At 46.9% G+C, this 15,638-nt stretch overlaps 1 protein-coding gene across 17 annotated transcripts in view; it reads right to left on the bottom strand.

Moving 5' to 3' along the window:
• PICALM (phosphatidylinositol binding clathrin assembly protein) overlaps nt 1-458 on the bottom strand; it is a 118,537-nt gene extending 118,079 nt beyond the window's left edge. For 16 of the 17 annotated variants that reach the window (XM_034759011.1, XM_034759009.1, XM_034759012.1 and 13 more), the window contains exon 1: nt 95-224. In XM_034759011.1, coding sequence (XP_034614902.1) covers nt 95-224 — 130 coding nt within the window. Of the gene's footprint in view, nt 1-94 lie in introns of all 17 variants that reach the window. The other variant, XM_034759008.1, reaches the window with a different exon arrangement.
• Nucleotides 459-15,638: the final 15,180 nt, after the last annotated feature.

The raw sequence follows: 15,638 nt of genomic DNA, 5'->3' as shown, positions 1-15,638 counted from the left end.
CGGCTCCCGGGGGAACCTCTGCCACACACACCCCGGTACTCACAGACCCCAGGGCTCCCGGGGGAACCTCTGCCACACACACCCCGGTACTCACAGTCCAGGTGCTTCTTCTTGGGGCCCATAACTTCGTGGGTCGTGGCTTTGCAGACGATCTTGGAGACGGCCGAGCCGGTCACGCTGTGCTGCGCCGCCGTGATGCGGTCGGTGAGGCTCTGGCCGGACATGGTGCTGCGGGGCCGCGCGGCGCCGGGCTGGGACGGGACAGAGGGACGGACCCGCTCAGACACGTCGCTCTGCCCCGCCGCGGGCAGCTGCGCTGCGCTCCGCCCCCGGGGACGGCCCTGTCACCCGGGCAGCGACCCCTCCTCCTGCCCCCCGCCCCCGCCCTTCGCTCCTTCCGCTCGGCCGGGGTCGGGGGACACACGCTCACTGGGCGCCGCAGGAAAATGGCGGCCGCACAGCGCCTCCTCGGATCGTTCCGGGCCGCCCGAATCACGTGACTAATCCCCCCTCACGGCCCGGCCCCGCCCCGCACGGGTCACGTAGCTCACTGTGCTCCTCCTCCGCCCCTCCCCGCCCACATCACGTGACACGCCTCCCTCCTGGCGCCACAAGGGGAAAGCTGGCATAGAAGGTCACGTGGTGCTGTGCCGCCTTGCCTGTGTCTTCTTAGCGCCAGCTCGGGCGGGTCCCAGTCGGTGCCCCGGGGCCAGCCCTCGTAGTGCTAAGGGCTGCTGACGCTGCCCCATCGACTAGCTGGGACCCCCAGGACTCCTGGGTTCAATCACCAGCGCTGCCCCGATTGGCTGGGACCTTGGACAGGTCTCTTAGTGTTGCGATGCCGCAGTTTGCAGAAGCGGGGTGTCAGCGCGGTCCCATGTCTGCCGGCGTGCCCGTGGCCGCGGTGGGAGGCAGGGTCAGCCCTTGCTGCGCTGGTGGGGACTTGCCAGGGCCTTGTCTGAATTCATCCCGCTGGCTCTGTCTGCAGCGCTCAACGCTTCTGATCACAAAATGCCCCTCCCGCCTCCACCAAGCTACAGGAGGGAACGCAAGTGCCAAACCCACAGGCCCGCAAATGTTCTTCCACTCCCAGAACTGCTTCCTGACGCGTTCTTCCAGGTTGGGTCAGTGCTGCACCGCATCCACGGGAAGCCGTTAGGCTGGGGCGTTGATTGGTAAAGTAAACACGGAATGAAAGGGAAGCAGCGTGTAGATGATGCTCTCAGCTCAATTTCTCTTTTACAGGATGTGTAAAAGTCCTCTTGATGCCAAATGGAGATCTGCACCAGGATGAAAGATAGCTGGCAAATGCTGAAGCCAAGCAAGACAAAAGCTGTGCAGGTAGAAGGAAACACTTTAAAAGAACTTGCCTCCTCTGCCGTGCCCCCAACAACTTCAGGAGAAACTCTTCGACCTCATCCCCACGAACCACCCCTCAGACATTCTACATACTTCCCAAGGTACACAAACAAGGGAATCCAGGCAGACCCAATGTATTTGGCCACAGCACTCTTATTGAAGACTGTCAGGACTTGTAGACACCATCCTCAAACTAGTCACCATACAAAGCACCAGTTTCTTCCAGGACCCAACTGACTACCTCCAGAAACTCCACAACATTAACAGTCCCCCTCAGAACACCATCCTTGCCACCATGAATGTTACCTCCCTATGCACCATCCCTTACGATGACAGAATAAGTGCCTGCCTTAAATAGCTAAAAGACAATGGACAATATTCAGATATCCATCCCAAACACATCGCCAAACTCATCCATTTCATCCTCACCCATAAGAATTTTATGTTCAACAACAAACACTTTGTCCAATCCGTGGGAACAGCTGGGTGTAGTAGGATAGCTCCCCAATATTCCAGCCTCTTCATAGGACACCTTGAAGAAGAATTTCTGGACAAGTGTACCATGAAACCAAAGATATAAATGTGCTACATCAATAATATTTTCATCCTCTGGACAGATGACCTAAACTCCCTCAGATTTCCACCACAACTTCAACAACCACAACCCATCCATCAAACTCTCCCTCTCCCACACTAGCATCAACTTCCTGGACATCATGATCAGCTTCAACAATGGAATCCTACTGACATCAAAACCAAGAAACCAATGGATTTCCATGCTCATCTTCACAGATTTAGTAACTACCCAGACACACCAACTGTGCAACTTGCCACCATTCAGTGCACTCTTTGTTGTGAAGTTTTGGCATTGCATAGTGGGCAGAAACAGCTCACACAGGGGTGACTGGGAGCAAGGGGTCAACTTCTTGTAATGCAATGATATCCTATCCCATAATATCTCTATAATTTTTGTGTCTCTTTTCAATTTCCCATAAACCCACACAGGACTTGTTGGTGTCTGCAATCTGTGATAGAAACATGGAGCCTGCACAGCTCTGCACTATTGTCATGAACATTGTAAGCACAGGACACATGATCCTCTGGTATTGGCAGAGCCGCAGGGAACATGACAATTTCCTGCTGGTCAATTTGCTATGGGATGTAGTGAGAACTAATTCAAGGTTGTTGTTGCTGTTCATGGAGCAGGATGGAGTGCTGCTTCTGGCTGAGATACAAGCACTGCCTGGTGAAATTGTATTGTAATGCAGGTTTGGATGTGCAAGGCCACATTCCTGGATCTGTCTGCCGTGCTTGCCCCAGCCATCCAACGCAGGTATACCAAACTGAGAGCTGCACTGACAGCGGAGAAGCAAGTGGCAATCACACTGGAAACTTGCAATGCCGGATTGGTACAGCTCAGTGGGAAGTCATTCTGGAGTGGGACAATCCACTCGGGGCACTGCTGTCATGCAAGTGTGCAGGGCTCTTAATCATCTCCTGCTATGCAGGACTGTGACTCTCTGCAATGTGCAGGACATAGTGGATGACTTTGCAGCTATGGGTTCTCAAACTGCAGTGGGGCAATAGAAAGCATGCACATCCCTATTTTGGCCCCAGAGCATATCAACAGAAAAGGATACTTTTTCATGATCGTACAAGAGCTGATGGACCACCACCACTGATATCAGTGGGGGCTGGTCAGGGAAGATGCATGATGCCCTCATTTTTCAGAACACAGGACTCTTTAGAAAGCTACAAGCAAGGAACTTCTTTCCCAACTAGCGGATCATCACTGGTAATGTTGAAATACCAATAATGATCCTGGGGGGATCCAGCCTACTCTTTACTCCCCTGGCTCATGAAGCCATACGCCAGCCACCTTGACAGCAGCAAGGAAAGATTCAACTACAGGCTCAGGTGCAGAATGACAGTTGAATATGCTTTTTGGTTGACTGAAAGGTTGCTGGCATTGTTTACTCACCAGATGGGGTCTCGGTGCAAAAAATATCCCAAGGAGAAAACTTGCTGAAGAGTTGGAGGTCGGACGGCTGTGTGCTGAGTTTGAACAGCCAGACACAAGGGCTATCAGATTAGCTCAGTGAGGAGTGATATGGCTTAGGAAAGCTTTGAAAGAGCACTATAATAGCAAGCCACAATAACCAGGTGCTCAGCCTGGTGCCGCAGTTTGAGGATCTGTTAGGAATCTTGTGGTGCTTTCTGCATATCTATACATGTATCGCTGGCAGTGCTCCTATTACATTGGGGTGCTTCCTGTACATTCTATGATGACTACACTGTTTGGCACTGATCTTATGGGTTGTGAGTGTACAAGGCCACTGCGTTCACTGCCAGCAGGCATTATACACCATGTGTTGTCATCTAATAAAGGTGAACAACTTTTTAAAACAAAAGCGATCTATTCATTTACAAGAACAGCTAAAAAAACTGAAGAACTTGAAGTAAACTATAAGAACTTGAATAAGTAAATAAGAGGAAGGAACACTGATGTCCAATGTAGCTGTGAGAGCCATGGTTGATGTATGTGAAGCTGTGGTTGTCTCTGCTTTCCCGCGGTATGGAGTGGTAGGCATGCGGGTACTGAGGCCTACCTTCCCGCTAAGCTGCGTGGCTGTGCAGCAGGCTATTAAGGGCCGTGCAGGCGTGCAGCGGGGAGAGGCGCTTTGGCCCTGGCCCCACCAGAGCTGCTGCAGCAAGGGAGAGGTGCCTCTCCTCTGGCCTTGCTGGAGCTGCCATGGCTGGGGAGAGGTGCTTCTCCCTCTCTCCCAGTCCTGGCACAACCAGAGCTGCTATGGCTGAGGAGAGCTGCCTTGGCCACAGCCACAGCCCTCTGGAGCTGTTGCGGTGGGGAGAGGTGCTTTCCCTCAGCCCCAGGCTTCTGCAGCAAGAGAGGGTGGGGGGAGTCCTCTCTCCACACCGCAGCCCCGGGGCAGCCTGCACCCCAAACCCCTCATCCCCAACCCCACCCCAGAGCCCTCACCCCCACACCACACCACAACCCTCTGCTGTAGCCCTGAGCTCCCTCCCACACCCCAAACCCCTCATCCCCAGACCCACCCCAGAGTCCGCACTGCCAGCCAGAGCCCTCAACCCCCTGCATCCCAACCATCTGCCCCAGCCCTGAGTCCCCTCCCACACTCTGAACCCCTCAGCCCCACCCCTGCCACACATCACCTCCATATTGGTGCACATAACAAAATTCAGTCCGCACATGGATGTAAAAAATTAGAGGGAACACTGCCTGAGGCTATGTGGAATGGGGACGTGGAGCAAGGTAGGGAAGTGCTACGCTGCAGTTTTCCACAAACTGCAATTGGAGTCGAATGCTGGATTGTTGAATCTGGAGGTCCACAAGAGTCTTCAGTATTTGAGTTTGGTGACTGAGAAGCCCCATTATGTCCTGATGCATCTCCCTCTCCTTTTCCTGCCCTTTCTCCTGTCTGTTCTTTCCTTCACCATAAAGTCTCAGTATTCACCCTCCAGGCCCTCTGTTCAAGGCCTGATGCAATACTGGCTTGCAGGATCTTGCAGAACATAGCATCCTACATCTTTTTTTCCCTCCTCCTTTTCTGAGTCAGTTGTTCTAGTGGCGTGGAGGGGGTACCCCTCCAAGCTGCATTGGCAACAGCTACAGATAAAACACACAGAGGCACCATTGTCAGTATAGTAGGAATGGAAAGCAAAACTTAAGATTCAGAACTCTCCCCTTCCCTCACGCCCCTACAGTGTTAAACAAGACATGCTTCTGGACACTTCTGCTTTGGACTGCTTGTGCCCAGTGCCAATTTTAGCTCTAGCCATGGTGAGTATGACACCATTTTCTACAGGTGCTGGTGGTTTTTGTTGATATTTCACTCCTGAGGGTAATAAAGGCAGAGACTGCACAGCTGCTGCTGGCATCCCAACGTCGCCCGGGCCCATATGCCGCTAGCTTGTTTACTGCAATGAAGCTTGCCGAGGTTATTGCCGACTGGCATGGGAAAGTGCCCTACGGTGGAGGAAGAAATACGGCTGCAGTGTATCTCCATGGAAGTTTCATTGAGATCTTTCAGGAGGCTGCAGTGTACATCCCAGTGTACATAAACAAACTGCTCTGCATGCCCCCTCCTCTCCTCCCCACATATCTAACTCTACAGGGGAATGCAAGGCAGATAGCAAACTCTGCAACATCTGTGTAAATACAGTGAAATGGGAGGGGGTGGGGACCAAGTGAAAATTATATACTGGGACCCCATATTTCTCTTGCCTGGCCTGGGGATAACAGTCATGCGGGGTGGAGCATAGCCCCCTCTATGTGTTGTAGGGTGCCTAACATCCTAACTGGACTGGGCCCCCCCACAATGCATTATATGGCACCCAGTACATTCATGGGACAGTATCTTCTCTATGTTGTAAGGCATCCACCATGGTAATAGAACCAGGCACCCCACATTGTGTTATAGGGTGCCCATCACACAGCTGGCACCACATCGTCCTCTCTGCCTCCCATGATACCGAACACATTGACAGTACTGTGCAAATTGTGAAGAAAGATTCACTTTTGTTCATTTTTATAGTATTCATATTTAACTTAACTGTAGCCAGCACCACACCAAAACCCAGGGGTTTTGCCTGAGATTCGGATTCATGGGGGAGTTCAAACGTACTTGGAACTGCCTCCACAATCTTAGGACTTCAGGAGTGCAGCCATGAAAGTGATACAGGTTCCATCCAAACATGCAGTAATGAAAACAGTTCTTGAGATCCACCATTATTGGGATTAAGTTACAGTGGTAAATATACTATTCCCCCCAATTTTTAATTAAAAAAATGCATAGGAAGTTGGCCTTGTTTGTTTTTGTTGTTGTTTGTTTAAATTACAGAGAAAAAAATGCCAGAAGGAGGAAGTTATGGGTGCAAACCTCAGCCCTTCAACCTCCCAGCGTAGCCAGGTATGGGCTCTACATGTGCCTGTGATAACATTATAATACACCTATGGCCTCTTTTGTCACTTATGCTGCACCTCATGGCATCTCAGAACTTTATGCTGAAAGCAGGGCTAGGACTCAGTTCCCGTTTCTCTAGTAGCACAAACCCTTATCTCTTGCTAATGGAAACTTTTTGTTAACACTACTCACCGCCTAGGGCCAATGGCACTCAGGCTATGGCTGCACTACGGAGCTTACAGCAGCACAGTTGCACCGATGCAGCTGTCCCACAGTAGCGCTGCGAGTGCAGACGTTCTAAGCTGACAGGAGAGCTCTCCTCCCATCGACTTAATTACTCCAGCCCCAGCGAGCAGGGGTAGCTACGTCGATGGGAGAAGCTCTCTTGCCGACAGAGCGCTGCCCACACCAGCGCTTTGGTTGGTGTAACTTACGTTGCTCAGGGGGGTGGCTTATTCACACCCTGAGATACATAACTGACACCAACTTAATCTGTCGTGTGTACATAGCCTTAATTGAAGAGTTCCAATTGTGCCAGTAAAGGGACATAAGCACTACTCAATTTCTTACAGTATAATAATTTTAAAGACATTTTCAAAGCGTTTCGCAAAGAAAGATTTATTTTCTGTGCATTTCTATGAGGCATTTAGAATAATATTCAACATTGACTACAGAAAGCACTAGCTATAATTTGCATTGCTATAACACCTTCCATCCAAAAATTGTACACATTAATTAAATTAAGCCTTATGATGCCCCTGTGAGATAGGTAAATGTTATTACCCTACTGTACTGATACAAAACTGGTAATTTACAAAAGGTGAAGGTCGAGTGGCACTTGTTAGTGGCACAGTTGAGAAGAGAGTAGATCAGGAGCACTGCTCTAACCACTGGTGTATGCTGCTTCTGGCATTGCCAAATGGACTACCGATGTCCCTTTTACAGGTGGGGAGTCAGATTTAGGGCTGCTGTTATGGCACAAAATAGCAACAACACACTACAGAATCAGATTCATTTTCTCTCATTGTTAGCTCTCTCCACTACCCACTTTATGGCTGCTTACACCCACATCATGCCTGCCACTCAGGCCCATAAACTGGACATCAACTCTTCCCACTCTTCCTTCCCTTACACCAGTCCATGGCCACATCCTGTTTATCCTCCTCTTCTCAGGGCTTCTGTAGATACTCACATCAGCTCCCTTGAATCTATACAAAATGCTCCTGCCAAAATTCTCTCTCACCCTTGTTCTGACCACATCCTCCAGCTGGCTCCTCATTGCCCTGTGCATCGAGTTCAAACTCCCTGCCCTTGCATTCAAGGAATTACGTCACTCAGCCCCAACCTATATCTGACCCCATCTCCTTTCAGACCCTTCCATTCAGGGTCCCACTGCCCTTCTTCGGGCTGTGTGGATTTAGACCAGATACAGCCCTAGATCAACTTTTCCCAGCTGGCCTCTTTTTATTTAGGCCTACTTCCGTAAAAGTATTTAGGCTTCTAATTTAGGAACCTAAATACCTTTGGAAATTCAGGCCCTAGACCATGAGCTAGGAGATCAGTCCTTCCCTGTTATGAGGGAAGAGGCAGACTATATACTGTCCTCTTTTACGGTGCTTATCCTGGTTGCTGGGGAAGAGGGGAGCCTTGCCCCACCCTACAAGGCTCCTAGTCCCAAGCCCTTAAACAGCCAATAGTCTATGTTTTCTCCAAACACTAGCTATTCCCTGTGACCACTTCCTCTTTCCTAACACTTGCCTCTGCTTTCCCCTCAGTCTTCATCTGCTCCACGGGTTTAGAAACCTTAAAGGGTCATGCCGTCAAACGGGTTGACTGACCCCCTAGTCTCTACTATCCTTAAAGGGTACACGTGTTACACCCATCCAGTTGCTAAAAGAAAAAGTCCACATAACCCTACCCAACCCCAGTGATAAGTGCCCTGGTTAGCACCCCCCAGGTAGCTACAAATTCCTCAAGACCATCTCCAAAGGCAAAGCAACTCACCCATTTCCAATTAAAGAAACTGTCTCCAACCCTTCCCCTGCTCCTCTAGTAGTGCCCATTCTCAGCTGCCAAATGCTACCCATGCTCTTTTCCCCATCATACCAGGCTGGCTGTGTTCTTGGGACTTGGCGGGAGATCGAACTTGATAAGGATCCTTCTCTGAACACTTCACAGAGGGCCACACTTAACTAATTTCACTCCCATACTAGCTCACAAGGACTAAGGCATCAGAGAGAGCCCAGGAGGGACTGCATTCCTTTCAAGCTCATTTAACTCGGAAATAGCCCCTATCATTTTCTTCAATCACCTTTGACTCAAGAGCAAGGGTAACAAATTTCAGCCCCAAAGGAATACTTTTAAAGGAAGTTATAATCAACTGGAAGTAGAGGGTTAGAATAGAACAGCCACTTCAACCTATTGCCATGCTATAATTAGTAGTTACACACGTACACAGAGTGCAGAATTTAATAGCATTTAGGCTCACGCTCTCATATTCTATCAGTGTCTGGCAAAGCTTTACAGCTACAAGAATTTTGATGTAGAGATAAAAAATGTTGATGCTTCCATTGCTAACCAGGGGAATAACTACATTTGGGCCCAGTCCTGTAAGCACGTGAATGAATAGTCCCACTGACTTCAATGGGACTTCCCACTTAAAAGGAAAGCTACATGTGAACGTTTTTTTCAGGATCGGGCCTATAATCAGTACAACAAGGGTGTATCCTGCTTCACTTACTCATATCACTAGTTCCATGTATGCCAATGAGCCAAATTCAGACCTGGTGTAAGCAGGTGCCACTCCTTTGACTTCATCTTACACAAGGTCTGAATATAACTAACAGGATGACTCCTGTGAATAAGGCTCTCAGGGACTAGCCGTGTATTTCTACCTGTCAGTAATTTGTGTGTGCAAACTTAGTGCTCATCTGTAACCCAGAGGCTAATTAGATTGTGTATAAGGTTTCATGAAACCTAAAATTAATAGATTTTTCATAGATGCATAGATTCATAGACTCTAGGACTGGAAGGGACCTCGAGAGGTCATCGAGTCCAGTCCCCTGCCCTCATGGCAGGACGAAATACTGTCTAGACCATCCCTGATAGACATTTATCTAACCTACTCTTAAATATTTCCAGAGATGGAGATTCCACAACCTCCCTAGGCAATTTATTCCAGTGTTTAACCACCCTGACAGTTAGGAACTTTTTCCTAATGTCCCACCTAAACCTCCCTTGCTGCAGTTTAAGCCCATTGCTTCTTGTTCTATCCTTAGAGGCTAAGATGAACAAGTTTTCTCCCACCTCCTTATGACACCCTTTTAGATACCTGAAAACTGCTATCATGTTCCCGCTCAGTCTTTTCTTTTCCAAACTAAACAAACTCACAACACACCTGTTAATGCATCCCAGAATCACGTTTGCTTTTTTTGCAACAGCATCACACTGTTGACTCATATTTAGCTTGTGGTCCACTATAACCCCAAGATCCCTTTCTGCCATTTTAATACATTCCAATGTACCTGAACACAAAAATGAAAGTGACTTGATGTTTGCCACTGGGCGAAATAAAGGACATACTAAATGGCAAGGGATTGTGTATTTAAATTAGTTCAGTTTTAATGATCTGAGATGTTATTAGTAACATAGGAGCAAGGAGGAGATGTACTCAGTCCTCTCAGCATCCTGTGTTCTTTGCTTCTGTCTCTGAGCCCTGATCCTACAAGCTTTTATGCACATGAGTAGTTCCATCACAGTCAATGGAATTAATGATGTGCTTATATGTACTCACTTGCCTCAGTGTTCCTAGAATTGGGGCCATAGTTTGTAAACTCTTTGGGTCACAGACTAGGTTTATTTCATGTTTTGTACAGGTCAACACAACTATTATTATTCATTAAAAAATGAAGAACACCCTGGTTTTTTTTAATGGGAAAGCCAGACAAGTGGACGGTGCTTATAATGGTAGGAATGAAGGAGCATGATCCATAGGAATGGGATACAGTTGCTGAATTGCATTGAGATGTCATCAAGTTAGGCACTAATCCAGCATATATTGTATCCATTTTTAACTTTCTCTTAGCCATCTGCTTAATAATGCCTTTGTTCATTGCAACACAAGTCTGAATGCAGGACGAGTTTACTATTGGAGCTGTACTATTGAGCTTGGTGTGCAACATCATTTTATTAGCCCCCATAGCCCATAAAACAGCAAAAGATAATAGGCATTTTTCTCCTGTTATCTGAGTTGTACTTGTTCATATTACATAAGCCAGTTGCAGGGAAAGGAGAAGATAAGTAACTTGTGCAACAGTTCGTTGACCCCAAAGTTCAGATGCTCAAAAGAACATCTCAGTAAAAACAGCTGTAAGGAAAAGAGAATGAAATCGGCAGGTGAAACCACATATCTGATATTTTGCAGGTACATATTTTGTCATGTGCACTATACTTTCAGAGCCCAAATCCCAGTCCTGTTGAATCAATGGCAAAACCCCCATTGAGAACAAACAGAGAAGGATTTGTCTCAGTTGAGAGCACGCAGAGCAGTACTGATGGAGTGACTATAGAAAAAAGTGCTCTGGATGTGAAATAAACACTAAAAGTTCAGCATCTTGACTCTCTTAACACTTTATCCCCAAATTAACAAAAGCAATGTACTTTTTGACCTTGCCCCCTTTTAGTTACCTTATATTTTTAAAATCCTAAATACCTTAAAGTCTAACTGCAGACACGTTTAATGCTAGTAAACGTTGTTGAGCGGTTTACTTTAGCATATCTAAACATTGGTTACACAAAAAAAATTCACTGTAAAGCAGAGATTTGACAGCAATTTTTGCCCATCAAGTTTTATAAAAGCTCAGCACTGTTATTCTCCCTCTTTCCCTGTCCCCAGCCAGTGACATTATGATAACTGAGATTCTGTCAGAATGTACATTCTTAGGCCTTGATTCTGCAATTGGAACTGCATGGCTAGACCCTTGCACTCACATGGAATCCCTTAGCATTATGGCATGGGGAGGGGAGGGGGAAGAAAGAAATAACCTTATATATAATTAAATAATAGTTCACCAAAATAAATCTACTTGTTAAGATTCATCTGTAATATTTAAAATAGAATAAAAATAGAGCTGTTGTATTCTTTACTATAATTAGCAGAGTTTAAAGATAGCCAAATCAGCCTTGGACACAGCAGGAGATATCCAGTTTGTCCTGATTGTGTGGGAAATGAAAAAAATTGTAATACTTGGCACACAAAAGAAATGTGTTAACCAAAAATGCTGTTGAAATATTAAATTAAATATGTTAGCTTACTAGGGGGAATAGTATGTACTTTCTAACAAACTGGAAGAACAGACCTTAAAATTGTGAACTACAGAAAAAAAATTAACCAGTGAAGTTTAATGATCAACAATCCTCTATAGACTTGAAAGATGACGACAATACTACATAAATCATTCAAGTCCTTGGGACATTTTTGGATACATTTATTCTCAATGAGTAGCACTTTATCATACAAATAGTCTCATTAGCTTCAGAATCTAGTCTCGTTACACAATTTGAGTTGTAAACTGTTTAAATTAGGAACAGCATTTTCAATAGCGGCCATTGATTTTTGAATGGCTCTGTTTCTGGGGTGTCCAGCTGGAGTGTCATGTAGCATTGCAATGAGAACTGAGGTTGTGGGATACATTATTACTGTTAGTTAAATAAGTTAACAAATTGATGTTTTATCAAGGCTGTTGTCGTTTAGCCTAGATGTAGGTACTGTCTGTGAGAGAATCAGCAGTACATGTAGCACTGCTTAGTATCCTGAAGGATGTGTGGCAGCTTTGCATTTTCTGCTAAGTGTGACCCTTCAGTGCAAATAGAGGGCAGAGTTATCAGAAGTGCTCAGCCCTTGCCACTCCCATTGATTTATGCTGGAATCGGGGGTGCCCAAGACTTATCATCAGGCCCCTGTTGCCTCATGTTGGGCATCGAACAATGGAGCACCCAGAATCAGTGGTCTTTTTCAAAAATCCCATTGGAAAGACTTTATTTGGTGGCCCACAAGAAATCAGTTGGTGGTTTCAATACAAGTCAGTCCTCAGGGGACAGGTGTCCGCATTAGAAACTACACCGCTGCATTTGGCATTAGTTTGTAGCCTTAGGCTTGATTCAACCCTTCTATCAAAGGGAAAACTGATTCTTCAGGAGGCAGTGCAGGACATTTCACCCCAGCGGACGTTCACCTTTGGGGATGGGCACTACTGCCTTTCTTTGGGAGTTCCATTGAGGGAAAGCAGCATGAGGTTGTGAGGTGAGTTCCTGCCAGTGGAGATTGTGCAAGAAATGCACTGAATTCGTGCCTACAACAGCTGCTCTGGCCATACCCGCTCCCCAGCCAGCATGATTTGGGGCATGTATTCGCTACAGCCGTGGGCCTCTCAGTGGTCTGTGCCACTGCAAACCTCTTCTGGGTAGACTTTCTGCTGCCAAAGCCCATTGGTGGTCTGAAGGGGCTTCCTTTAGAGTTGGTCCCTCCAGGGTAGAGATAAGGCATAGTGGTGGAGTGGCATGGTGAAGAGCTGTTGACCATGCTCTGCTGTTCCGTGCATACAAAGATTATTTTATTATCTAGGCCAGTGGTCTCCAAAGTGGGGTGCGCAAGAGGATCCTTGGGGGTGTGCAGCAGGAGGAGCGCTTTTTTTTTTTTTTTTTTGCTTTGGCAAAAATGGTAGAGCCGGCGCAGCAGGGGGAGCATGCTCAAAATTTTTTTACTGATAGGGGTACGCGATCAAAAACGTTTGGAGACCACTGATCTAGGCTGTCAACCCTGCACTTTTCACTAGCAGGAAATTCACTTAAAATGTTTTCTAATATCCACAGCTGTGGGTTCTGAAAAAAACATGATACGTTGATAGTGAGTTAGCAGATTTATTATTTACCAGCCTTTTCTATATTTAGAAATGTGTACCATTTCCCCCCCCAAAAAAAAAACTTAATTATGTGGATGTTTCTTCTTGTTTATGGACTTGACATTTCATAGCCCTGCTTTAGAGGAAGAGATTAACTGAAGAACTTCTCCACTGTGCAGGGAGGAACATATCTTTAAGTGCTTCTCATCGCTGGTGTGTTCTGTTTCCTTGAAAGGACAGCTTACAGTTTCACAGGCATTTCTGCAAGAGTGTCCTTCCTCTGTGGAGATGGTCTGCCTGATAAAAATACCATTCTTCCAAAGGTTAACAAGTGTAGCATGCATAACCTGAGTTCTCGTCTATGCTACAAAGATTTACCAACAAAAGTCCTCTTCTGTCAGCACAGCCTGGTGTGTGTCCATACTTAATTTTGCATCCCACCAACAAAACCATTTATTTTTGCCAGCACAGATATTCCCTTTTCTAGAGTGACATACATCCTTTGTCGGTACTGGACTATTAGCATAGTGGCAGTATGGACAAACATGTAGTGTCCTCTTGAAATTTATCTCATACTTGTAGTGGGAGGATAGAACTTAAAAGGGTTCAGGCCAACTTTGAGGACCTTTGTACCTCTGAACAAGTTGCTTTTGGATGTGCTCATTCTTTGTGATCTTTCCTAATCTCTTCAGGCCAGATCCTGAGATGCTGAGCACCCAGATCTCCTGTTGAAGTCTACAGGAATTGCAGAGCCTCAGTACCGCTCCACAGACCGGATTGCCCTGCCTGGTCTAGAACACACAGGACAGGGCTAAGAGGAAGGAAGATCCCCATGCAGAATTTCTCCCCTAGTGTTCAGTGGAAGGTGTGATTTATCTTTTTCTGGAGAAAGGCACAAGGCTAGTCCCCAAACCTCACAGCTCTGGTAGGATTCAAAAGAGAGCATGTACAAACTCTTGTTGGCTCAGTGCATCTGTGTCCCCTTTCCCCCACTCTCTGGCTCAAACAGAGCTGTGCACCAGGGATCCCCACCCCCACTCACAGCTGACACCCACCCCCCTTTCACTGGCAGATGTAACTTAAAAAATTATGGCACAATTTGGCCATTTGTACTTCTATACTGGCTTTCATCTCAAACAACTTTACAGACAATTAATGCATCATCTTTGAGGTAGGTAGGGATAATTGTAAAGCAACCCATTTTGCAGTTGGGGAAACCAAGGCACAGAGATATTAAAGACATGAGGATTTGATGGTGGGACAAAAACCTTCCCCAGAGGCAGATCACAACAGTGACCACCACTGACTCACTTTACAGCCAACCCCACACAGCTGCTGTGACCTCCCCATATGAGGGGTATTTGACCACCTTTGATCCCCATAGTTAGAGATCCCCAGACCTCGTCTCTACACCATCTCTGAAATCCCATTCGTGCTAGGGTGCATGACTCTCCAGCACAGCTATGGTGCATGGGAGGCAGGGGTTTCAGAATCCTTGCACATGATTCTCACCGTTTCCTCCTGACATGCAGCAGACCTCATTAATGCCATTGCATCCAAGGCCTTCTGAACCAAGAGGGTAGGGCGGGGGGATTTGCCTCTAAGTGATTTGCCCAAGGATAGACAGTGGCAGAGCTGAGAACACATTCCTAACTCCCAGTCCTCTGCAATAAGCCCTGAACAATATTGCCTCCTTTCTTAAAAATATGTGTTTCTTAAACACATTAGTAAACCAAACTGCAGCTACAGCCTTGTAGGGCCAAAAAAGGAGCAACTATGGGATTGTTATTTATTGAAGGCGTTTTCCTGTGAGTGGAGCATTTGATAAAAGCTTATTTAGATCCAGCCAGTCCAGGAGCCTCAGGAGTCATATCTTCCGCTTTAGAGCTGTGTCGATACTTCACTGAGGCCAAAAAAGCTGCATGGGGTTTTGACGCAGCACTGGGAGAGAAGGAGTTTTGAAGCTTGAGACTGGAGCTTGTGCAGCATAGGGCTGAAACAATTTGTTTAATTAAAACATTCTGCCAATTAGATCATCTGAGTCGCTTGCTTCAGACCCTGGGTGGCCCACCACCAGAAAATGTGGAGAAAGACACGGCCTCCCAGACTCTCCCCTGGCCTTCTTTTATCTATCTCAAACACTGCCGTAAAATCCATCAATCTCTACAACTGCTCCAGCCATGATCAGACGGACCCTCTTCGGATGCCTTCCACGTCATATCTAAGCTCCTTCTTTTCCCCTTCAAGGCCCTGCACAGTTTAGCACCTGCCCCTCTCTGTGCTGTCATTTTTCTTTCCCCTCCTTGCTCCCTTTGCTCCACCTAAGCTACATATCAACCCCGCTTCCCGCACACACTTTGTGCCCTACGCCCAGTCTGATCTCAACATCATCTTCCCTGTGACTGCTCTACCTGGAATCCCCCATCCCTGACCTGCC

Source organism: Trachemys scripta, chromosome 1 (genome assembly GCF_013100865.1).
Source record: "Trachemys scripta elegans isolate TJP31775 chromosome 1, CAS_Tse_1.0, whole genome shotgun sequence".
Taxonomy (NCBI): domain Eukaryota; kingdom Metazoa; phylum Chordata; order Testudines; family Emydidae; genus Trachemys; species Trachemys scripta.
The sequence above is the reverse complement of the archived record's forward strand: the minus strand, read 5'-3'. Positions and strand labels throughout refer to the sequence as shown.